Source organism: Alosa pseudoharengus, unplaced genomic scaffold (assembly GCF_046254945.1).
Source record: "Alosa pseudoharengus isolate Yale_2024_CS ecotype anadromous, Long Island Sound unplaced genomic scaffold, YU_APseudo_1.1 YU_APseudo_1.1_scf_16, whole genome shotgun sequence".
Classification (NCBI taxonomy): Eukaryota; Metazoa; Chordata; class Actinopteri; order Clupeiformes; family Clupeidae; genus Alosa; species Alosa pseudoharengus.
The window spans coordinates 31,539,963-31,565,016 of NW_027468630.1; the positions used below are offsets into that span (position 1 = coordinate 31,539,963).

Consider the following 25,054-nt stretch of genomic DNA (forward strand, 5'->3'; position numbering starts at 1 on the left):
GGCACTTCCCCTATCACTTGGTCTTCTGACTTTTGCAAAAGGATTAGTTCATTCTGCTCACTGTGCAGTGGTGTCTTTCTTGAAATGTGAATTCAACTCTTTGAATTGATGTGGACAGGCAGTCATCCCTAAGAGCCACATTAATGGGCTGTGTAACTGTCTCTCCTAATATCTAAATGGAGTACGGGAAGAGGTAGCTAAATGAGCAGACAGTGAAGGCACAGAAACAGCCCCCAAAAATGGTTGATAAATAAAAAAACACAGCATGTCAACCCAGCCCTTAATAACATTTACTCAGAGACCTCATTTTGGAGTGGGCTCACTCCTATGGGCCAAAAAAAAAGAGGTAAAGTGCTCTTAACGTCAGCTGTGGGCTGGCAAGCCTAAGTGCACTTCAGTCTGTTGCCTACCGACACACTGACTGTCGACACACACCAAGATGATCCCAGTTTTCAGAGGCTATGCAGGAAACAGATTCTTTAAAAATGAATCATGATGGCCATTTTGGTGCTCTCTTACCACATCTATGGGTAAGATTGTATCCGAGAAAGAAAGAAAGAAATAAAGAAAGAAAGAAAGAAAGAAAGAAAGAAGGGAAAGAAGAAAGTCTTCAAGCTCTGGTCATCAGCCAACATGTGATGTTCCTGTCCTCCAGTGTTAATCACTTTGTGAAACTGAAGCAAAGCATCCCTGCACACGCTAAAAGCCACTTGCTTTGCTATGTTATTGGGACAAATGAACCGGTGAACTTCTGCTAGGCTGCCAGTGAGCATACTCTGGCTCCGCGGTCTGTAGGGGGCTCCAAGCATTGAATGTGGAGAAAATGAGGGGGATTATCCCTGTTTGAGGTAGACGTGCCACAGAGAGGATGCTGCAGCAGGGACTGGAGGAGCGTTTTTCATGGGCCCATTTTCCCAGCTTGTCGTCTGACATTGATTCTTTCTGAAATCACCAGGCAATTCAGGAAATTAGGCATCAAAGCCAGGACCTTTGATTGAAACTGTTGAAACGTATGGTGCAATCTGCACTAATAAAATAATAATAAAAAAAGAACTGCTCTATCAGGGCATGAAAATGCTGCTCGTTGTGGGGACTGATGTTGAATCAGATCAAGTTAGTTGTATTTTTTAGTTCTAAGAACAGGAGATTGGCACATCCTACACCACAGAATTAAATCAACTAAGAAATTACCTGTCAGGGGGTATTTCAAATAACTCTCCGCCAAACTGCTGTCCAACTTGACCTGCATCTGAACTTGTTCACCGAGATCAGAGAGAGGCCCATGACTAAGCTGATATTAACTGATGAACTTTTCTACCAGGAAAAACAACAGCTCTCACCGGGGCCCCTTCAATCACATACCTACTCCTGCTGTGTGGTAATGCACCTCGGGTCAAAACATGACATTTCAGAAACTGCGGGAGAGGCTTTGAACACCTCATACTAATTCGTTTTGACCATGTTTGTGCCAATGGCTGTGTAAGTCCTATGGACAGAATTACTAAAGCTAAGTAATAAAAGAAACCAATCCACGTAGCAATGGTTCTTGTATCTTAACATAATGAATTTAAGCTCATGTATCACTGTATCCCAGAAAACATGTTTTTCACTCACTCACTTTTCTATAAATAAGTCATTATGCAGCACTACTGTAATGTGTAGGCCTACGCGTAATGAGGTCTGTATATCCCATGTGTGTACTTTGACAAGAGTATTACTTTTGTTTGCATAAAATATGATGAGGGAAGTTCTATTGCTTTTATTTAGAAGCCGTTTACAACTGTTTAAAATGGAAGTAAATGTATCTTATCATACCAACTTCAAGATGTATAATAATTAAACTGAGTGGAAAGTCAACAATAATTCATATTTATTTGTAAGTTTGATATTTCTACACTAGAGCCAATTGTAAAGTAATTAGGGCTGTCAATCGATTAAAAAAAATGATCTAATTAATTACATACTCTGTGATTAATTAATCTAAATTAATCACATATATTTTTTTTGCTGTGAAAGTATTTTAAATATTTAAATTCTAATGAATCATTGAATAATCAGCATTAGTGACATTAAAGTTCAAAAACTCTTTTATTATTATTTTCACTGTTCAAATAATTGCCATAATAATCTATGATATGACCTAATATGCTAAGGAAATAAATTCAAAAGTGCTTCGGAAAGAAGTTTTTTTTTTCACATACAAGGCATTTTAATTGCAGAGGACTTTATTTTCAACACTTTATTTTTTATCAACACCATCAGGCCGTTTTTTAAAAGTAAATGTTCCAATCAATGATCCAGGCAGCACGTTTTCTTCTCTCTCCTTCATATTACAGTCTAAATTTTACTGCCTAGAACGGCTCGGGGTCAAAGGTCATACGGAATCGATTAATCTGCACTAACTTTTTTAATCAGTTATTTTTTCTCAAATTAATTAATCGAAATTAATAAGTTATTTTGACAGCCCTAAAAGTAATATTTTTATATTTGATTTCGGAAATTTGCACAGTGCATGTCTGCGCATGGTTGCCTTTAGAGGCCTAAACTGCCTGCCAGAATAATGCATAACTGCTCTGGGCTTCTCTCCCTGAATGTATTATGAGTCTGCAACTGAATTATACAATAACAAATGTCTCTAAATAGCTAGCTTGATAACACTACGCTGCGGATATTAGGATGCTGATGGTGTTGTTCAGCGAGAGTTTCTACGGTTCCTACACACACATTGCGAAATAGGATTTTGACCATGATGCGAGACTCGATTGCTTTGGACTGAAAATTGTTCCAGACCTGACCCAAGCAGGCTATGATAAGTGAATCAACGACTCGTGTTCTAAAGCCAAGCTCTGTCGTCTGAAATATGGAAGGTGAGCATAAACAACGGGTTGATTGCTGATGGCATTATTTTTATTGATGATCTGTAACTACTGGATAACGCTGATCTTTAACGTTAAAAGCGCTGCTTAATGCTAACGCACATGTTAGCAAGCATTACTAGCCAGGATCTATCCAGCCTCCCTAACACAACAACGCTGGGCATTACTTAACATAAACTGCAGTATGTTATTCATATGTAGTCACGATGTGTTGTAATACCTCATATTGCCATCCAAAAGTATGTTATGGACACGAAAACTCTAACATTGTACTCGTCCAGATTGTACATCAACTAAATTACATTGCACATTTCAGCTGATGTGAATACGAAACTACCTTCAGAGCATGCAGATATTCTCGGAGTTCAGGTGAGTATTCTGCTTGCAAAATATTCAGTTAATGTTGTCACAGTATTTTCAGCTTTCCGATAAAAAGTCAGTTATCATGCTCGCTGTTGCCACTAGTCGGCATGGCATGGCTCGTACGTTGCACGTGATATTAATGCCTATTGCAACGCTAATGGTACATTTCATTTGCAAGTTTACTGTAGCCTACAACAGTGCTGTGTTGCAAACCTTCCATATCTGTCTATTTAATCTATTCCATTTAATCTATTCCACTTATTGATTAAGTGGACAGTGTTTGAGAGCAACAGCTTTTCTCTGCCTATGTGAAATGCTGACCTGCCTGTTAGATTTCATAGCCTAAATACTGTATCAGAGATGCACTCAAAGAGTCACAACTGAACTTGTCAAGGGCTACGAAGTGGAGACAACTCTCTGACATTGTCAATGCATGTCCAGATTGAGCAATGTTGCAGAGCAACCATATAACTGGTTTCATGTGTTCCGGATGGAGGATTAAAGTTTTCAAGAAACTTGAAGTTGGTATGAGAGGGGGTGTATTGTGTGTGTGTGTGAGCAACCTACAAGTTACTCATCTTGCACTGAATCTTCCTGAATCTCAATATTATGAACACAACAAGCATCAAGTTAGTGAGACTTATATTGTTGATGAGAAGATGAAGCAGAATTATCAGGGCATGAGAAGAGAAAAAAAAGCTCCATGCAAGTGAACTGCGGGAACAGCAGTTGGGTAAACTTCTGTTCCTCTTCAGGTTTGATGTCAACAAATAATAATAGCTGATCTGTTGACTTACATTTCTCAAGTCTGTATCTGTAACCTAGGCAATTAAATTAAGTTTTTAGTGACATGAGTAACAGGCGCGTAGCTATTGGCAAATTTTTACATCTGAAAATAGCCTAGTTCCTTCTAGCTATGAGGTTATGTCATGTTTGTGTGCAGTGCTCACCATAAAATAAACATTGCACGATACTCCTCTGCGATCCAAGACAGGTTCCTTTTGAGTTGTACGGTTTTTCAATATTTATTTTAACTAATCAAATAGCAGACATCCTGACTTACATCCTCATATCCTTATGCACATCTCATTTCCAAATAATATCCTACAGACACAGAGAAAACTTGAAAGGCCCCTAATTAGACTTACACACCAATAAAAAATGTAATCATGACATTAAAGGTAGGTGTTAAAAAAGACAACATATTTAGGCTACTTGTAAATATGAACTCCAATATGAAATCCAATGAATATGAAGGCCTACCAAGTTTTTGTGTTTGTGTTTATGTCTATTTTGATACAATTTGACCACTTTGCTATGTTGCCCATCCAAAATTTCTAGAACCGGCTCTGGTACACATAGTGGGGAAATGAATGGGCAGGGTGAACAAGATCTGATGGAATTTTCCATGACCTGGAAGAAAATGAACTCTTGAAATGCATTATGTGTACAGGGGTTATCCAAGTGTGTTCTGTGTGTGGAGTTTTATCATTATTATTTTGACTTGATCTACAGGAACTCTGGCATATTTCATGACACGTGTGATTTACTCAATAATGAAAAAGCAGTGGGAGTGCCTGTCATGAGCTGAAAATATCAGCCCATGCCACAAATGCTTTAGGGAGGCTTTTCAGGTGTATTAACTGCTTTGTTTGTGATGTTATGTGCAGTCTCAAGGGACCAAACAGGCAGCACTGTTCACAAGCTCTTTCCTCAAGAGGAGCCTGCCTAGCAGCAGGGAACGCCTGGATGAGCGGCTGCTTCGGAAGGCTGTTGTGTTAGAGTACAGCAAACCAAAGAAGGCCAAGGTGAAAAGGAAAAAAGCTAAAGGGCTCAATGCCAGAGAAAGAAGAGAGCTGAAAGTCTTCCAGATCAAACCAGAGCATCAAAAGTGCGTATCAAATATCCCACTTAAAAGAGCCATTAGCAGGTTGATTTCAAAACTGAATGTATGCTTCATCTTGTCTGAAAATGTCTTTTTAAGAATGTATCAATCTAATGTTACGTCACCGTTTGTTTACAACTAGAGTGGTAGGCAAGAATGGTAGGCAAGGCACTGCAGAGTGGTAGGCAAGCCTACAACAGTCGGGTTGCATAGGCTACACATAGTTACAAATAGCTTCAAAATTGAAATTTTAATATCAAATATTGACCACTTGTGTAGGCCCTAACAGTTGGTTTTACAATAAGAAGCAAAAAGGCGACGAACGACCGTTTAGCCTACCTATCCTCATGGTTGTGGAGGATGATCGTTAGCAGCTTGAAGTCTTTTATTCTCAAGACGGCCTAATGGTGTAGCCTAGGCTACTGTCTACGAAGACGTAGGCTAAAATACAACTTTCTACAGTCATCCAAAAATGAAATGCCAGAGATAGGCTATGAAGGGAAAAAGTGCAGCATTTTAAACATGGCAAGAATATTTTTACCGGAACAGTTTGTTCTAATTTGTCCTTCTATTTCAAGTTATCATGAGTGTCATTTGATTATATAATCACATCAAATGATGATAAATGAAAACAGAATAGGCTTATGTGCTATAACCTACAGGTCAGTTTGTCAAAATAAACTGATTTGACCGAATTGTTTAGCGATCACACACAACAACTTAACACAGCAACCTCAAACACCACTGTTGAATAGGTCACGAAGCTGAAGTTGGCCGCACATTCAGAATGCGGTGTAGTTAAGTTTCGATTTCACCTTAAATATTGCAATTTTCTACCGACGGGGCAGTGCTGACTGCAAATACGCAAATACACTGGCATTTGCCTAGTAGCAGACGAACATGTAGGCTACTCCATGAATACAACATACAACAAATGATACAACATGCTTTCTGTCAAATAAATCACACCACATCCCGAAACTACAGTCTCTGAGCTTTCACATGACACCCTGCATACCAAATTTCGTCGTGGAAAATGACAATTTTTCTTACATTTAAATTACATGAGCTATATTTCATATTCCACAATTAAGAGATTTAATACCTATTGCTCACACATCATTTGCCGTGAAATATTACACCACATCCCGATATAATACAGTCTCTCAGCTTTCATATGACACCATGCATGGCCAAATTTGTTGTGAAAACTGACCCTTTTATTACAATTAATATTACACGAGCTGTTTTTCATATTCCACAATGTATGCACTAGATTTGATACCTATTGCCCACACATAATTTGCCGTGAGATGTTACACCACATCCCGATACTACAGTCTCTGAGCTTTCATTTGACACCCTGCATGCAAAATTTCGTCATGGAAAATGGCCATTTTTCTTACATTTAAATTACATGAACTATATTTCATATTCCACAATTTATGCACTAGATTTGATACCTATGGCCCATACATCATTTGCTGTGAAATATTACACCACATCCCGATACTACAGTCTCTCTCAAGTCATTCGGTACATTTTGGTGATTTTGGGGGCCAAGCAGCGAAGCACAATTGTGTTTTTAAGTTTTCCTATTATTGGGGGCCAAGCAGTGAAACTGTAAAGGCACCCACTGCGTTTATACCTTTTCCCTTTTGTTATTATTGGGGTCCAAGCAGCGAAGCTTCAAAGGCACCCATTGTGTTCGTTCCTTTTCCTATCATTATTATTGGGGGCCAAGCAGCGAAGCTGCGAGACACACATTGTGATTCTACCTTTTCTTATTATTACACATCTTTCCGCTATCATGGGAGTTAGTGCTGGGCGGTATGACCAAAAATGTATATCACGGTATTTTTCAAAATTCTTACGGTTTCACGGTATATGAGGGTATTTTTTTCCCCATGCATAATCAGATGATCACAGCATTTTCTACAGGTTGAGAGAGGAATTGCTGCAGTAGGCTACACTGACTAAGGATGGTCTATTTTACTGTCATGATGTAGAATAACTCCACACTAGTGGTAATGCAGTTTTGCATGGCCCCAGAAAAGGATGCTGTTTACAAAGAGCCACTCATGATGCTAATGAAGAATCTAATCAGAATGCAAAGACAATTGCAGTCAAAATATAGAACTTTTACTGTGGAAATTTCACAAACATCTTGTATAAAACCAATACAAGTAGTGCAACTTGCAATAATTATACTTTTTTTTAAATTATACAATTTAAAATAAAACCTCTCTGCTAATATGCTTACTCTGACAAATATGCCTATCAGAAACATGCCTTATTGTTATTGTGTGGTTTACATGACGTTAGTGGTAGGCTAACGTTAACTTCATGGATGTGGATGTCTTGTTAGCCTGCCATGAGTTTCGGTTCGCTAGGCAAAACATTAACAAAAAAGTTCGTTTTGGTGCACTGATGACATTCAGTATCATTTCTAACTAGCCAGCTAGTATTGCTCAGTGCATGTCTATAACATGCTTTACTTGCTACCTGGATAATTTCAGCGAATATTCTTAAGGTGAGATGAATGATATGAACATTAAACTTCACTGTGTTCGGTGGGTTGCTAACTAACGACATCACCTACTAGCCAGCTAGTTACAGCTGTTAAACAATCTCAATAGAATTTTCGTGACGGTAAATCCAGAGAGGGTTAAAGCGGAGCTAGTAATCAAGGATCTTTGGTAAATCCCTTTCAATGCAGTATCCCTTAACGTTTTTCCTAAACTAATGAAACAATTTAAAGTATTCTGTACAACCCCCTAAATTAACCCCTTACCTTTAAGCCTTAAGGGTCATACTTCAGGGGGAAAACTTATGGTGTTTTGTTTACCCTCACTATGCCTCGCAGTGGCACCATGCGTGCGTGTGAAAAGTCCCGTCTGAAACACTGTGTCGCGGCGCAGCGTTCCAAACGTTGTGTAATCAAATACACCGGTATGGCGGTATATTAAAAATTCATATCATAACGAAAATATACACCGGTATACGGTGTGAACCGGTATACCGCCCAGCACTAATGGGAGTCTATGGCAGTGTTATGTCTGACAGTTTTACGACAGCCGGCTTTCGGACTGTCGAATGACGTACATCCGGTGTTGTATGTGTTTTACGTTAGTGAAATAAATGAATGGATATGGCGGACATGTGTCTCTCTGATGCTGTTTGAAAACACACATAACAGGCAGCCCATAGAACTGTGCAGTAAAAAGTTGTGAAATTTGGCACACTTCTACTCAGGCCATTGGTCTCAAATGTTGTCCATTTGTCACGAAACATGACACAAATGATCTTTTGACCAAGCCTCACAAATGTTACGAGACACTTTTGAAATTTAAAATCTATCTGCCCGTGACAGCCCATCAAAAATGGCAACAAAGCCGCCAAACAGGAAATCAGCATATATCCCTTCAGTGCCTAAACATATAAATTTCAAACTTAGTATGCCATCAGGGCATGGCCCTGACGACGCATACCAACCTACATGCCACTAAGTCTTACCCTCTAGCGCCACCAACAGTTCAAAATCATTAATGCAAGAAAAGCTTTAAAGGGCACAAACTTTCACCAATCTTGACAAGACTTGGCATATATGATCTTTAGATAAAGCCCAACAAAAGTTACTTGTCAGATTTTTGACCACTAGGATGGCACTAAAGAAACAGCAAGTGAACTCGCATGTCAGTAACCCTTTCACAATTCAAACTCAAATTTGGTACGAGGCGTCAGGGCCCTGACTACACCCACCAATTTCCACGCCTCTAGGTCTAATCCTCTGGCGCCACCAACAGGTCAGAATTCATAATTTTCATCAGAGTTACAGGAGATGAGCTTATATTTCAGCAACGCCTTCACATATCGAAACCAAACTTGGTACAAGGAATTGGGACCCCATCCTGAGGACGCGCAATAAATGTCATCTTCTGATCACTAAGGGGCGCTATAATCACAGGAAGTAGGCTCATATCTCAGCAACGCTTTCACGAATAGAAACCAAACATGGTACATGGACTCATGGGTTTGATTGGATTGGACTGGACTGGAGTGGACTGGACTGGACTGGATTGGACTGGACTGGACTCGACTGGATTGGATTGGATTGGGACCGGGTCTTGAGTCCGTGTACAAAGTTTGGTTTCTATACCTAAATGCATTGCTGAGATATGAGTCTACTTCCTATGATTTTAGCACCCCCCCTAGTGGTCAAAAGACAACAAATGTATTGTGCCTCTCAGGATGGGGTCTGAAGTCCATGTACCAAGTTTAATTTCAATCAGTGAAAGTGTTAATAATTCTAGCTCCCCTAGTGGTCAAAGCACAACAAATGTATTGTGCATCCTCAGAATGTGCTCCTAAGTCCATATACCAAGTTTGGTTTAAATCGGTGAAAGTGTTGATAATTACAGCACCCCTAGTGGTCAAAGGTCACCAACATTTTTAAGCGTCCTCCTGATGGGGTCACGAGTCCCTGTACTAAGTTTGGTTATGATACATGAAATTATTGCCGAGATATGAGCTCACTTCCTGTTTGGTGGCTTCGCCGTCAATTTTGATTGGCTGTTACGGGAGAACGGTTTTAGGTTTAAAGACAAGAAGCACAACCTGTATGAGGCATGGTCAGAAGATCATGTTTGTCAAGCTTCATCATGGCGGAAAATTACATCATAGGATGCGTCGAATTTGGCTTGGTCCACGGATTCCAATGGCAACTATTTTTAGTTACATGCGTGAATACACGTCCAACTTTGGCCCGTTGGTGATGCTAGAATGCCGAGGTGCCGACTTGAAACTTGGTAAAATTAACCAGGGGACTGTGCCTAATTAGTGTGCCAAATTTTACAAGTTTTTAGCAGACGGTTCTATGGGCTGCCATGGACTTTTACAGAATAATAATAATACGTAAACATAGAAACACAGCTTCGCTGCTTGGCCCCCAACTAAAAAAAACAATATATGCCTTCGAAGCTTCGCTGCTTGGCCCCCAATAAAAGGGTGATTTCCCACGACGAAATTGGCCATGCATAGAGTCAAATGAAAGCTGAGAGAATGTAGTATCGGGATGTGGTGTAATATTTCATGTATGGGCCATAGGTATCAAATCTAGTGCATACATTGTGGAATATGAAAAACAGCTCATGTAATATTAATTGTAATAAAAGGGTGAATTTCCACAACGAAATTTGGCATGCTGGGTGTCATATGAACGCTGTGAGACGGTAGTATCGGGATGTGGTGTAACATCTCACGGCAAATGATTTGTGGGCAATAGGTATCAAATCTAGTGCATACATTGTGGAATATGAAAAACAGCTCATGTAATAATAATTGTAATAAAAGGGTGAATTTCCACGACGAAATTTGGCATGCAGGGTGTCATATGAACGCTCTGAGACAGTAGTATCGGAATGTGGTGTAATATTTCACGGCAAATTATGTGTGGGCAATAGGCATCAAATCTAGTGCATAAATTGTAAAATATGAAATATAGCTCATGTAAATTAAATCTTTATAATATGGCCATTTTCCACAATGTAATTTGGCATGCAGGGTGTCATATGAAACCTCAGAGACTGTAGTTTCGGGATGTGGTGTAATATTTCATGGCAAATGATGTATGGGCCATAGGTATCAAATCTAGTGCATAAATTGTGGAATATGAAATATAGCTCATGTAATTTAAATGAAAAAGGGCCATTTTCCACGATGGAATTTGGCATGCTGGGTGTCATATGAACGCTGTGAGACGGTAGTATCGGGATGTGGTTTAATATTTCACGGCAAATGTTGTGTGGGCAATAGGTATCAAGTCTAGTGCATACATTGTGGAATATGAAAAACAGCTCATGGGATTTCAATTGTAATAAAAGGGTGAATTTTCACGACGAAATTGGCCATGCATGGTGTCAAATGAAAGCTCAGAGACTGTAGTATCGGGATGTGGTGTAATATCTCATGGCAAATCATGTGTGGGCAATGGGTATCAAATCTATTGCATAAATTGTAAAATATGAAATATAGCTCGTGTAAAGAAGAAGCAGAAAAGCTTCAAAATCTTCAAAATCTGCCTTCAAACAAGTGCAATATGAACCGATTTATTTGACAGAAAGCATGTTGTATCATTTACTTAAAGATTGGTCGACAATGGAGTCACCAGAAGTCGTCTGTGAGGAGTAGCCTACATGTTCGTCTGCTACTAGGCAAATGCCAGTGTCGTCGCGTATTTGCAGTCAGCACTGCCCCCTGTCGGTAGAAAATTGCAATATTTAAGGTGGAATCGAAACTTGACTACACCGCATTCTGAATGTGCGGCCAACTTCAGCTTCGTGATGTTCAATGGGTTCAACTTGTCCCTTGCCTACCAGGTGGATGTAAACAAAGCTATAGAACCTAGAATACGTCACATGAAAAACGTTAATATGTACCAATTAATGTTTTACAAAACCTACGGACAGTAATTCAGAAGAAAGTGTAATTTTAAGCAGGCTCCTAAATAGGCCTCTCCTGGCCACAAATGCGTCATATTACGTAGGAGAAGGTAAACATATTAAATTGGTGCTTGAGCTCGCAGCCTGTCAGGACATCACGTCCACCATTTCTCTAACAAGAAAAGCAGAGGGTTTTCGAGCTTCGGTGTGTTTTGTGCAGGTAGCCTATAGGGGACTTCACCCCCTCATCTGTTACAAAATGTTTACACAGATATTAATATTCTGAGTATTGACCGTATTCAGAATAAGACAATATTGCGAAAATGGTCTTTACATGAGTTGTTAATAAAATGTTCCATACATATTCCTGTTTACATGTCACACAGCATATTCTGACTTTATGAAAGTTCTAAACGTTCCTTCCGTGAATGATTCCATTGTGTGCGTTCAGATACCTGTAAGTATTGTTACATTGTGTTTGTTACATATTTGCGCTGACATTGCCAGTGGTATTTCATTCTGTAAATGCGCGTTGTTAGAACGTGAGTGTTTGTTTACCGGCCGCGGTATGAACACACATGCGTGTAACTTAATTACAGTTAGGCTTGCGGTTATGTTATACCTTGCTAGTTCCCTAGTGTAGGCTACTGTTTTGAAACCTGCACCTGTAGCTAATGTGGCAGCAGCTGCCTAAGCTATACTGCCACTTATGTTGCTACTAAGCTGTCTCACATGTGTTTCTTTCTTTCTCACCCCAAAAGTGTAGCCTATCTTCTCCTTCATTCCAGACATCTTTTCTGAAGCTGTAGCCTACATAGCTCCGCTCATAAACTTTCCCCCCAGAAGGTCATGACAGAAGAAATATGGGCCGTCAAACAGTTTGATGTTATGGGTATCATTATGGTTATGGGATTTGGCAGACGCTTTTGTCCGAATCGATGTTATTTGCCATGCTGCCCAATTGTTGCGAAATATTGTGAATATTCCAATAGGACTTAAAATGAAGGCGGCCTACATGGACGTTTGATCAACAGTCACGTCAAAAGTATGATTGCTAAAGCAGATTTATTAAACAATATCAAGATAATGTCATAGAGGCAGACACAGCATTAGGCACCATTATCACTGAGTCACTAAACAAAACTCTACCTCTGTCCTCTGCCCGTCATGTCTTCCCCTGTTCTCTCCCTGGCCCCTACCTGGCCTAGGTGGCTCATAATTATCACAGGTGTTTTCATTGTTTATAATCTCCCCTGAGTCTGTGTCAGCATTACACCATTCATTGAACTTGACTGGTTTGCTCACTTCCGGTTAGTGGTTTATAAATGCGGAAGTTATTTTCTCACAATTTTCTCACAATATGTTGTTTCTGGCATAATTATCATTTTTCATCTTTCTGAGAATCTAGTTCCTTCATCATTTATCAACACTATGCTTCATAGGGGTTTCCTGCAAGTTGCGCTTTAAATCTACCATCAGTAGGCCTAATTGTTGTTGTTTTTCTCTTAGTATTAAGTCAGATGGAGATATCTCATTTAAATATTCTGCTCACCATTGTGGAATGCAGAAGTGCTTACCTCATTGGTACTCTCCCTCGTTCTGTTGATTTAGTTTCAGCATCTCATGTTTTTCTCATGTAATTGGGTAATTGCATCGCATTTTGTATGGTTATGCTGCTCAGCATTTGGATGCTTTTGAAGATTGTCTGCTTTCACTCCTCAGATACAGTCTGTTCTTGCCACTACATGAGCTGTGGAAGCAGTACATACGTGATTTGTGCAATGGATTGAAACCAGAAAGGTGATTGCAAATCAGCATACACTCAGAATGCCATTCAGCATGGTCATAGATTATAAGATGAAGGCTGATGAATAAATGTTTACTACTTCTTTGTAGCAATCCCCAGACTATCCAGCAGAAGTTTTTGAAGGCGGACCTCCACGGGGCAGTACTAACAGGTGGGAATCTCATTTCAGACCGTTTGGGCAGACTGAATTTAGACAAGCTGTGACATTTTATGGATATAATTCACCTGTGATGTCAATCTTGAAATTCAGTATGTCTTTAATATACCGGTATATGTCTGTTTCATAGCATAACTGAAACACTATTTTGAATACAACCCCCCCCCCCCTTCTTTATGATCAGATATGAGATCAATGGCCTGCATTTGCCTGACTGTTCTTATTGACCATGAATCACTGACTTCACATCATGCAACTACCTCTCTATTCATTCTATTTAAATCCATTTTTGGCAAGCAGTGGTGCGATCTAAATGCCCCACGTATGTGGGCATTATGGGTATCCTGGTCCAGGAGATGAAGCATGTGTTTAAAATCATTACAAAAGAGGATAAGCTCAAAGGTAGGTCCTAATTGTTGTCTTGTCTGGTTGATCAAATTGGTAAATTGTGCAACTGTTTTGTCATTGTTGATGTTAGTGTTTACTGGATCTCTCAGTGTGACACAAATATGCTGGCATGATTCTGATTAAATACACTTTTGTCACATTCAGCAAGATTCTTTTTACGCTCTACTAGCTGTCGATTTTTTTTTTTTGTGTGTGCACTCAAAAACACTCAGGTGTCCATACACAGTTCCAACTCTAAATGGGAAACAAACTTCCAGGCGATCAAAGTGATGCTTCTGGACTGTGTAAAAGAGGGTTGTCATTTTATTGGCTGTTGAACTCAAATGTCAAGCTTTCTTCAGGATCACCAACTGTACATATACAACCCCAAATCAGAAAAAGTTGGGACGTTGTGTAAATGTGAATAAAAACAGAATGTAATAATCTGCAAATCTTGTGAACTCATATTTAGTTACCAAAAGGACACAGACAACATATCAAATGTTGAAAATGACAAATTTGACTATTTCATAGAAAATATATGCTCACTTTGAATTTGATACCAGCAACACGTTTCAAAAAAAGTTTGGACGGGGACAAAATGCTGGAAAAGTTGTTTCACAACTAATTAGGGTAACTGGCAACATGATTGGAAATGAAAAAGAGCATCCCAGAGAGACTGAGGGCCAGATGTACTTACATTTGTGAACATAGTGTTCTCAGCACCATGGACAAACCGCAAATAGCGAACACTGTAATACGTGGTATTTATCAAACTTTCACTTCATCGGGTAATCTGCGCCTTTCTCAGCCCCCCTACCGCAATTTACTAACGTCCACAACTGAACGGCATAGCCTACATACAAGTGCAGTTGAATGAAGTTAACTGATGACAACATTAAAAAGAATCAAACGTTTAGCGATCATGAAATAATACAATTCATGATAAGATGTCAACAAACAGGGAGATAAGAGATCAGTAGTTCTACTCAAACTACTTGTGCACATAGGCTATGGAAGATCGGTCAAATCTAGCAAGTTGGAAAGTTTAAGTGGATAACGTGAAAGTAAGACATTTGAAAGGCCAACGAAAGTTAAGGTTGCTTTTGATATAGTACAAAGACGCAAAACTGGTACTCTAAATAGCTGTCTTTGAAAGGTTCTATTATTGACGCATTCAACCACAATTTGGATTAACACCTGCTTTTACAAGGCGGAGATATTTAGGCGCAGAATAGACGTGCGCTTTCACAGGCAGTTTTTGTACATACCTCGGAATACATAATTAGGCGATATTTGCGCTTCCCCTCCCATCTCTTTACGGCAAACTCCCACTTTCCCCTTGACCCTGTAATGACGTCACTCGTCAGTACCAATGAGGGAACTGGGAGTGGTCGAAGGAAATCGTGAAGCTGTCCGCGCGCTGTTGGAAATATATCAATTGATCATTAACCCCTGTTAAACCTAATAAATCTGACTCCGCTCAGTTTTGGAAAAGTTTCGGTTCAATGTAGCATTGTTATCCATAGTGGGTTGGTACGCCCACAATACATATTGTTAATGAGAATGCCTAACTCGTTTTCTTGTGACACGCGCTCAAGCTTAGGAATATATACTATAGGTCTCCTCCAACTGCCGATTAATTCGGGCGGTTCCTAAACATAACACGTATTTGGTCTGGAAGTGGTCAGAGGTTACATGCTGATCCGGACTGCTATACTCACCAGCGTGCTAGACAGTCAAGCAAATTCCTATGCTACAGGGGGTCAGGCTGTGCTAGGTTTTCGCGACCAATCTAGGACCATCGCTGACAAACTGCCCACCGCTGTGTAATGCTTGGTCATTTCATAATAACATGCCAGCTCCCAGCTGATTTAGTTTCTACGGCGGCGATAACTAATCCCAACCGTCCATTATGCTAGTAACATTACCTAAACTGCTACTCTGGTCTACAAGTACAATAGAAAGGCTATGCGGGTCAGAACATAACAATTTATTTGTCAGATACAAGCTATTCATCCAATACATTATAGAAGGTACATCTAAATGAATAATGTGAAAGTTACGAAAACAGGTTAAAGGAACATTTAGGAAACCATATGAAGCAATCAGAGAATGAACATACCAGCTCAGAGGATGATGACTACACACCTTAGTGGTGCGGGAGATTCTGACTACAGAATAGCTCCTAGAATGCTGTGTGAACCTCACTTAAATACGGTAGGCTACCTAGTTTGTGGTTGGTTACATTGATATGGATCACATGATTGGAGGTCAGCTGATTTGGGATCACATGGTTGGAGGTCATCTGATTTGCGAGTACTTTGATGAGACTTGAGACCATTGTTGTAGTGAGTGTGCGTTAATCAAGACATGACAAGGTACACATTAATTGAATTTCCTGCTTCCTATTTAGTTTCTCCTGTGAAAAAGGCAAAGGTTAGAGATATAATCAAAAGTTGTTGTAGCAGCAATATGTGACAATGGGCCCACCATGAGGCCCACACTTAGTAGTTGATCAAGAGTCAATATATGACTGAAAAGATTATCATCAGCCTGGTAATTAGGATCCTTACAACCCTCCCATGAATGCTCCCGCGACAGGCAGTCATCTGGGCTAAAGATCTAAGCATCCAACCATTCCAACTTGTTTTGGTCCTCAATTCCCAACATCTATGACGGTGTGGAGGTGCATTAGTGCCTACAGCATGGGCATGGCACAATCAATTCGGAATGATGTATACAGGTTTTGAGCACCATATACTGTCATTCAGCCTAAATGAATTATGCACATATTTAAACAGTATTTCTCCATAGAGGAAGAGTCCAGGTGCTAATGGCCTGCATGTCTACAGTCCAGACCTGTCAAATTAGGTGCATCATGGAATGAAAAACATGATTTAAGAATACCTCATACTGTTGACTGGTCTGGTCTTCTCAGGTCCAAAACATTTATATAATTTTGTTAAATGAAGAGGTGAAGCAGCACAGTGCTAAACATTCTCTGTCCCAACTTTTTTTAAAAACATGTCATTCAAAATGATCATATATTTTCCATGAATCAAAATGTTCATTTTCAACATTTGATGTTGTCTATGTCCTTTTTGCTGCTTAATATGAGTTTACAAGACTTGTATATTATCACATTCTGTTTTTATTTGCATTTTACACAACGTCCCAACTTTTTCTGATTTGGGATTGTAATATGATTACCAATATTCATATAGCCCCATTTCCAAAAAAGTTTGGACGCTGTGTAAAATGTAAGAAAAAGAAACAAAATGTTTCAACAATTGATATGTTGTCTTTGCACAGGTTTTAAATTATTATTTTTTTTATTTGATTTTATTGACATTTTTAAAACGGGTTGTATTATAATAATTCATCTTATACTCAGAGAGAAACAACTTGTCTGTTATCAGATAAGGTCTTCAATAAAAGTAATGTTTCTATTTCCCCCCCGCAGTAATTCCAAAGAGGAACAGCGTGTTCAGTGTGGAAATTGATGGCTTTGTCTCTCATATCTACGGGAGCAAATTCGAGCTGCGGTCCAGTGAACGCTCTGCTAAGAAATTTAAAGCCAGAGGGACGATTGACCTATAAGGAACGCCTAGCCACAACTCTGGAGGTTCCTTCTGCACAGTCTTCTTATTAGTGATCTGATGAGTAAACACTGGTCTGCAGGAGAATTAATGACCGGTAGACATGAAAAGCGCTCGGTAGGTGCTTATTGTTTCCTTTTTCTTTGTACAGTAATATTTTTTGAACAGCTTTTGTAGATTCACATTCAATTAACTGATGTTCTCTTCAGACCCTGGGGTGCTGTCTTCTCTAGTCAGGAGAGTTCTGTGATTTTTGTGTATCATTTTTGTCCACAAGGGGGAGCTCAATGCACCCTTTTTATTTTACCTCCTAGTTTTTTTTTCATGGATATGGCATTCATTTGATTTTCAAATGTTTCTTTCATTTCAATAAAATTGTCATTTTAAAAAGGAAAATAAGTCTTGAAACTGAAATATTTTTGCCATGTTGCCGTTTGGGATATACATTACTCGTTACCAGACTATAATTGCATCCCTCTGGAGTAGGGGTGGTGGTAGTGTAGTGGGTAAGGAGCTGGGCTTCAGGTGCAGTAGCCTGAAAGTTGTCGGTTCAATTCCCGGCTTCCACCGTTGTGCCCTTGTGTAAGGCACTTAGCCCCAAGTTGCTCCGAGGACAATGTGATCCCTTGTAATATAGCTGACATATGTAAGTCACTTTGGTCAAGAAGTGTCTGCTAAATGTAATGTAATGCATCCATCAATTTTGCTAAATACACTGACTTAGTAGCCAAATCAAGATTTTCAGTGGCTTGTTTCCTGCCCCTTAAAATAACAGCATCACTACCAGTGCTAGTAAGTTCCAGTATATTTAATATCAATGTGGAGCTAAGGCACATATGTAATCTTTCTGTTTAAATCACAATTTGCACAGTAGTTAAGCTGTTGATCAAATGTGTTTATACTGTGTGTTTGTTGGTCAGACATTTAAGAACAAAAGCAAAACAGCATAACCAAGTGGCATTAACAGTGACAAAGAATCACACAGAAAGACTGAAACTTGTGTTTTGTTTGGCACACATTAGCAGACTGACACCTTGCCACACCCTGTTGATCATTGCTGGGAATTTCTCAACATTCTCATTGGAGGATGGTTTTGATTGTTGGCGTCATGGATACTCTAGAAATCCCCATTTTCTTTTAACTTCAACACAGTTATTGGTTGTTCACATAAAGCCATTGAAATATATAGGTGATGGTCAAACATACTGGACATTAAATACTGTCAGGGTCTACAAATGTATTCAGACAATTTTGAAAGAATTTTTTTTATTATATATTTTTTATTTTTTTTATTTTTTTGTTTAAATTGTCTGGTCTTTTCTTGTAAATGATCAATTTGTCAAAAATTGACAGTGTTGTAAATAAATTGCTTCTGAATTCCATGCAATCTTTCTCAAATACTGTGTCATACTTCCGTCTGCAATTGTGGTAACACTGAGAAGTGTAAGGGAGGGGCAGAGGGACAGACTGCAGGAGGGAAAAGGGTGAAATTGCAAAACCATCTTTCAACAGAAACACACCACATTAAGGCTCCTGGCTTCCTCTTACAATAAATGGTGACTTTTCTCAACAGGCACAGAGATGCACATGTAGTCTCCACAGAACACAAAGCCAATATTTAGAGCTCTTGCAACCTTCTGAAAGATTAAACATGGCACTCAATCCCTCAAAATAGAGTCCTCTACCTACAATTTAGTTGAATGTGATTGAGGGAAAGTCAGTTTCACTGATAGTAAATGAGTATGCAAAATGCCATTAGTGTGTAGGGTAATAATATAATAAAATGTAACAGTAATTATAGAAGAATTGCTCAGAATGACCGTAGTAATAGCAATTATCCCAATAAGGGAAACAGAAAAAAAGGTTTTCATTAGCATCTGATGCATTTATAAGACAGTCGATCATGTCAAAACATTTTGTATACTTAAAGAGAACCTGCAGAGACTAAAAAAATCATAATGCTAATATTTAAAATCCTAGGACCAGGTACATTGCAAAACATTCACAAACAACAAACTTATTTCTTTTCTTTTGTTATCTAACCCATGCTTTGTTGTTTCTGAGAACTCAAACTGGAACTCCCCTCAACAAAACAGGAACAACGAGTTTGACGTGCATATAAAGAGGCAAGTCTTCTGTTGACATGAAACTCTGAAGACCGAAGCTGAGTATAGTTGGCAGTTGTACAGTACAGGTATAAGTTGGAAAACGGCTCTTGTTTGGAAGATACTTCCATACACCATAGCTCAACCTTCAAGAAACTGAATTTCACCTCTAGCAGTCTTTTCAGATCTTCGCACTGCCAGGTATTTCCATAATAATTGTTCTGTGTTTGTTTTGTTGGATTTTGTAAAATTAACATTTAACACCCATGTTTACTGAGAGCCACCATGGGACTAAACTCATTCAGTTATGCTAGAGTGTTAGCTTTTCATTTACCTTGCTCATAATAGCTAGTGAAGCGTGAAGTGCTTGTGGTGATTCTGAATATTTATTGACTTTAGTCTGACAGATGAGTTGACTGCTGTTTTTAGGATGTGAAGTTAAATGGGTAAAATAGCAGATATTGTCTAGACTAGATAAGTAAGTGGGACTGCACTGTGATGGGATCTGAGGTCAACGGGTTAACTTATACTGCTTCTTTCCTCTGCCAAACCAGTCAGTCATGGTGGACCAGACACCATTCGAACAGAAGAACCGGGAACGGATTCAGGCAGTGGAAAATTCCTTTGGGCCCTCTGGGAAGTCGCTGATGGAGCCGGGTCGTGTGTTGGTGGGAGAGGGACGACTCCTGAAGCTGTGCCGTCGTCGGCCGCAACAGAAGGTCTTCTATCTGTTCAATGACATCCTGATCTATGGGAGTATAATTCTTCATGGAAGATGGCACAAGAGGCAGCAGGTCATCCAACTGGAAGAGGTCGAACAGGAGGACTTGGAGGACGGGCTGGGCATGGCCAACCAGTGGCTGCTCCGCACGCCTCGCAAGTCCTTCTCCGTGGCTGCTGCCTCGCTCGAGGAGAAGCAAGCCTGGATGGAACACATCGAGGAGTGTCGTTTGCAACAGATTGAACGCCTCGGCCTCAAGTCCGAAAAGAGGGGGAGTTTCGCCGCCTCCTGGATTCCCGACCGTGCGTCCGCCATCTGCATGCGCTGCTCGGATCGCTTCGGGGTGACGCAGAGACGCCACCACTGCCGCCGCTGCGGCTTCATCGTCTGCAACAGCTGCTCAAAAGGACGGGCCGTGCTGGAGAACATCTCCAGGAAGCCGGTGCGCGTCTGCCAGCAGTGCATGGCCACCATGCAGGGGGAGCGGCAGCAGGGTCAGGCCCAGGGGGGCTCGTGGAGCAGCAGAAACTGGCATAAGGACTCCGTGGAGGACAAGCAACACACGCTTCTTGACGACGACGTCTCCAGCGGAGAGGAGTGCGAGGAGCCAGCCGAGAGCCATGCGCCCACTCAGTGGGCCAGCAGGCAGGACAGCTCCTGGTCACCTTACTGTTATTTTAACCCAGATCATCTAACACCTCCTGGACTGACAGACTGAAGCCATTAAGAACAGCAAACTGGTGGAGCAAGACAAAGACAAAGACAAAGATTTTTTAAGAAATAAGCAAGGCTTTTTCACTCACACTAATTTCCTGATATATTTAACTGAAGTAGGTTTATCCTGATATTGTTTTAAGCAAATTATATTAGGTATTTTATTTATATAAATATATACATAGCTGACAATTTACTGACATACCCGTAGGCCTACTACTGTTGTGTACTTTGACAGGCACATGAAAAAACACACTTGCACTTAAAAAAATAAAATGTACTCAAAAAACCTTCTGGTCTAAACATTTTATGATTTTGTTTTTCTCCAATTACCTGAAGGATTTAGCTCTAAACAAAAAGGAACCACTTCCAAAAATCAACTTAGTAGCACTAAAATGTGCCACTTTCTATTTTCCAGATGAAAGAACACTGACTGTCTTTTTGACAGGGAGACCAGACACACTCTCAGCTTCAAATGTGATTTATTAAAGGCAGACTAGCATACTATTTGATACACTTATGTACTCAAGAAGAACTAGCAGTCCTGGAAACCATGTGTTTTTTTTACTGCACATGATCGCATCACAGACCTTTGCTTTCTGCTGAATCACGAGTGACGAGAAGTAAAGCTTCTTATTCTACACCATCCAGTAGAACTTCATTCCATTGCTGGAGATGTGCCACAGTCAGTCCAAGATACAGTGAACATTTAGAACTAGGTAGGAGAAAAGCCGCCATTTTCTGCTGATCAAACAATTGAAGAGTTTATTACATTTTGTTTTCCAAGTAATTTTAGTAGAAATGTAGTTGGGTATTGTTGTTTGATTTATATTTACTCAATCAAAACAACACAACTGCAATTGTATTGACATTACCTGAAATACACAATTGAATTACATTACTAAAATATATAATATAGTGGATGTGTTCTAGTTCTTTGGGTGAATGTGTTAATTAGTGTACAAACATAATGTGCTAATGTGATAGTCAGATTACAAGAAGTGAAACAGATTATTTATATGGTTCACACAGTCTTCTACTTTAGAGCAGTTATTCTGAAGTCCCATTACTGTGCGGTCATGCAACATTAGAGTAGACACAGCAATCTTAAAATGTTTATTGGTAATGAAGCAAATGCACGACTTGTGATATGAACACATGAGAGGGTGGAAGATAAAGGTGCACGTGGATTTCAAAGACAATATGCCCAAGTTAACCTGTCATGTCTGGATGAGCCTCAATGTTCTTCCAGCATATGCCGTGTAAGATAACCACTGTGTCTTCACATAGCTTGATATGCTGTGTTTTTCCAAGTGGGGTTCTATTCATACTTTGCAGCAAAGATTCTAGAGCGGAGCGTAGCGCTCTAGAATCTTTGCTTTGCAGTCACGTGATTACCATGGATACCTGGCGGGCAAGAAACGCTAACAAAATGGCGACGAACAGTGGCCAGCCAGGGGAATTGCAGATTTCCAATACAACAATCTATTAACTAGTTAGACCATATGTCACCAAATGTTCAAATAGATATCAAGAAAAGATTAACATACTCGGAACGTGTGATCCATAACGTTACACAGCACCCGCTGATGTTTTCATTGCTTTGAAGCTGGCAAAGTCTCTACCAGACTTGGAGTTTGGAGATATTTACATATCTTATAGAGAATCCGTCACCTTTACACCGCACAAAATATGAAAGCCTACAAAAGTACAGATGGCTATCTTTTTATCAAGAGTGGATGGGTTAACAACGATGTGTTATGGGAGGTGAAAAACAGGAATATCTTCATAAAAGGTGAGTGTTACTAGTTAGCTAGCTAACATTACCCGTTTGCTAATGTTTGCATGTTTGTAGCTATAAGTTACACAAAGTGACATCTGTTTCATCGTGTGATGAAGTCTTCATCTGAATATGTACACCCTGCCTGCCGGCGAATGACAGCTTGATAAGTAGTTAAAAAAAAAAAAACGTATGCCAACTGTATCATATATGGCTAGCAGGATGTCAACATTGTAGCCTACCTGCTTATCCACTCCACATAGCATCAGACAACAGACAAGAGCAGTTGGGGCAGCGAAATGCGTATAATCCTGTTAGCAATCTGTTAGGTTGTAATGTAGTAGTAATAAGTGTACGATAGTATGCATGCAAAGTAACTGTAAGTAATAAGTAGACGCAGTACAACAGTAACGTGTCATTCATTCACCATGTAATCTTCTTCTCATATCATATCAAATCACGTACAGATGATAACGCGTTCTCGCCACCTACTGGCGAACGTGTAAGCACGTTTAGATAAGATTACACGATTGACATGAAACATAACATCAGCGAATCATAAATCTGAAATTATCCATTATGTCAACTGTCTCTATGACAGGAGACTTCATGACCGTCACTTAGAAGTGAAACCCAGCTGGACGCACAGCTTGCAGTTCGTCTGATTTGTCTACCCATGTGTTGCCACATGTAAACATATATGGTAACCTAATTAAAAAAAGGAAAGAAATGTGTAGCTTTAAAAAATATCTGTTGTAGGCTACTGTGCTTGTGAATGATATACTTTATCTAACTAAAACCTTACATCATCCCTACAGCTTGAATGAATCGCCTCTGACAACTTGGGTTGCTGTGGAAAAGGAGGGACTGATTCGATTTGGCCACTGCACCTGTATCGCCGGGTGAAGTGTGCTCACATGTAGTGTACATCAGGAATCTGTAAGAGACTGTACATGCACAGAAGTTGTTTGCAGACTACTGATCTTAGTGTTTTGAATTGGAGGTGCAGTGTCTGCAAACAGGAATTGGCAAAACGCAACTGTGCACAAAGAAAACAAATGAAAAGTGCTACATTTTGAATTGCACTGTTAGACAGACAAATACAGATTTATTCAATAAATAAATAAAATGCACACACATAGATAAATAAAACAGATGAATACAAATAAATACAATGCACAAAGGTATTTAAAGTGAAAATGTAATACATGTATTATTGTAATATATAAAATGTCATATATTCATTATTATTATTATTTACAGTGTGTGTTTGTATAAATAAAGCATGGCATATTTACATTGTATTATTGTAGTATTTAACCAGAAGGAATGATTGAGGGTGCCACATTTGTAAGGGCACAACACACATGGACTAGGCTACTTTGTCTAAAACTGTTGTTCGGCCTCCCCATCCCTTAGATATGAATATGACTGTTCCTTGTGGGGATATGCCTATTAGGTATTTCATGGTGTGATGATGTTTATAGGTCGAATATGTTTGTGCTCTTGCTTCTAAGTCTGGGTTTTTCTATAAAAATTTCGAAACAATCAATTATGCAGGCACATCTAGGGTAAGTTTGTCTAAATATCATGGGCATTGACAGCCGAAGCTCTTCTCTCTGTGGCCAAAATACAAATGATGGGACAAGCTTTCCATGTCTTTCTCCCTTTTCCTCCTTTTGGTGGCAGGGGTGTGAGAGAAGACAGACGGAACCCAATCAGGGGACAGCGGGTCATCAGATTTGGCACCTGAAATAATAAAATAAGATAATATAATAGATAAAACACGTTATTGCCACACAAGGTTTTGGGTATTTTCAACATTGAGTCTTGTAACGTTAGTTCCAGGTATTTCTAGTAACTATCAAGTATGTTAGCAAGCTAGCTGCATAAGGGATAGGTTATAGCTAAATTGTGTGAAGCAGACAAGTTTTTTTTTATTTTTTATAATCGAGCAGTAATAATTCCTCCGTAAATAATCTAGCTCTACTGTTGGGTCATCTCTGGTTCTCATTGAAAAGCATAGATATCACAAACCTCAAAACAAGCTATCACACAACTTTTGTTGTTGTTAGCTAAAGACGACAGCTGTTAGCCTAGCTTAGACTCATAACACAAACAGCTGACTCGCGGAACCAGCTGGTGGTGTTGATTGACGAAACTACAGGGTAACTTAAGACACGATTAATTACATGATCATACACCCATTGTATTCAA

The 25,054-nt window shown here is 39.5% G+C and overlaps 2 protein-coding genes across 2 annotated transcripts; both read left to right on the forward strand.

Moving 5' to 3' along the window:
• Positions 1–2,735: 2,735 nt before the first annotated feature.
• pop4 (POP4 homolog, ribonuclease P/MRP subunit) lies at positions 2,736–18,904 on the forward strand. The gene is made up of 7 exons (XM_076287724.1): positions 2,736–2,867; positions 3,193–3,245; positions 4,910–5,130; positions 13,287–13,364; positions 13,461–13,522; positions 13,829–13,930; positions 17,382–18,904. Exons 1-7 carry the CDS (start codon positions 2,861–2,863, stop codon positions 17,516–17,518), a joined length of 660 nt encoding a protein of 219 aa, XP_076143839.1. The 5' UTR covers positions 2,736–2,860; the 3' UTR covers positions 17,519–18,904.
• A 740-nt stretch (positions 18,905–19,644) lies between these two features.
• plekhf1 (pleckstrin homology domain containing, family F (with FYVE domain) member 1) lies at positions 19,645–21,351 on the forward strand. The gene is made up of 2 exons (XM_076287723.1): positions 19,645–19,823; positions 20,177–21,351. Exon 2 carries the CDS (start codon positions 20,183–20,185, stop codon positions 21,059–21,061), a length of 879 nt encoding a protein of 292 aa, XP_076143838.1. The 5' UTR covers positions 19,645–19,823; positions 20,177–20,182; the 3' UTR covers positions 21,062–21,351.
• The last annotated feature ends 3,703 nt before the right edge of the window (positions 21,352–25,054 follow it).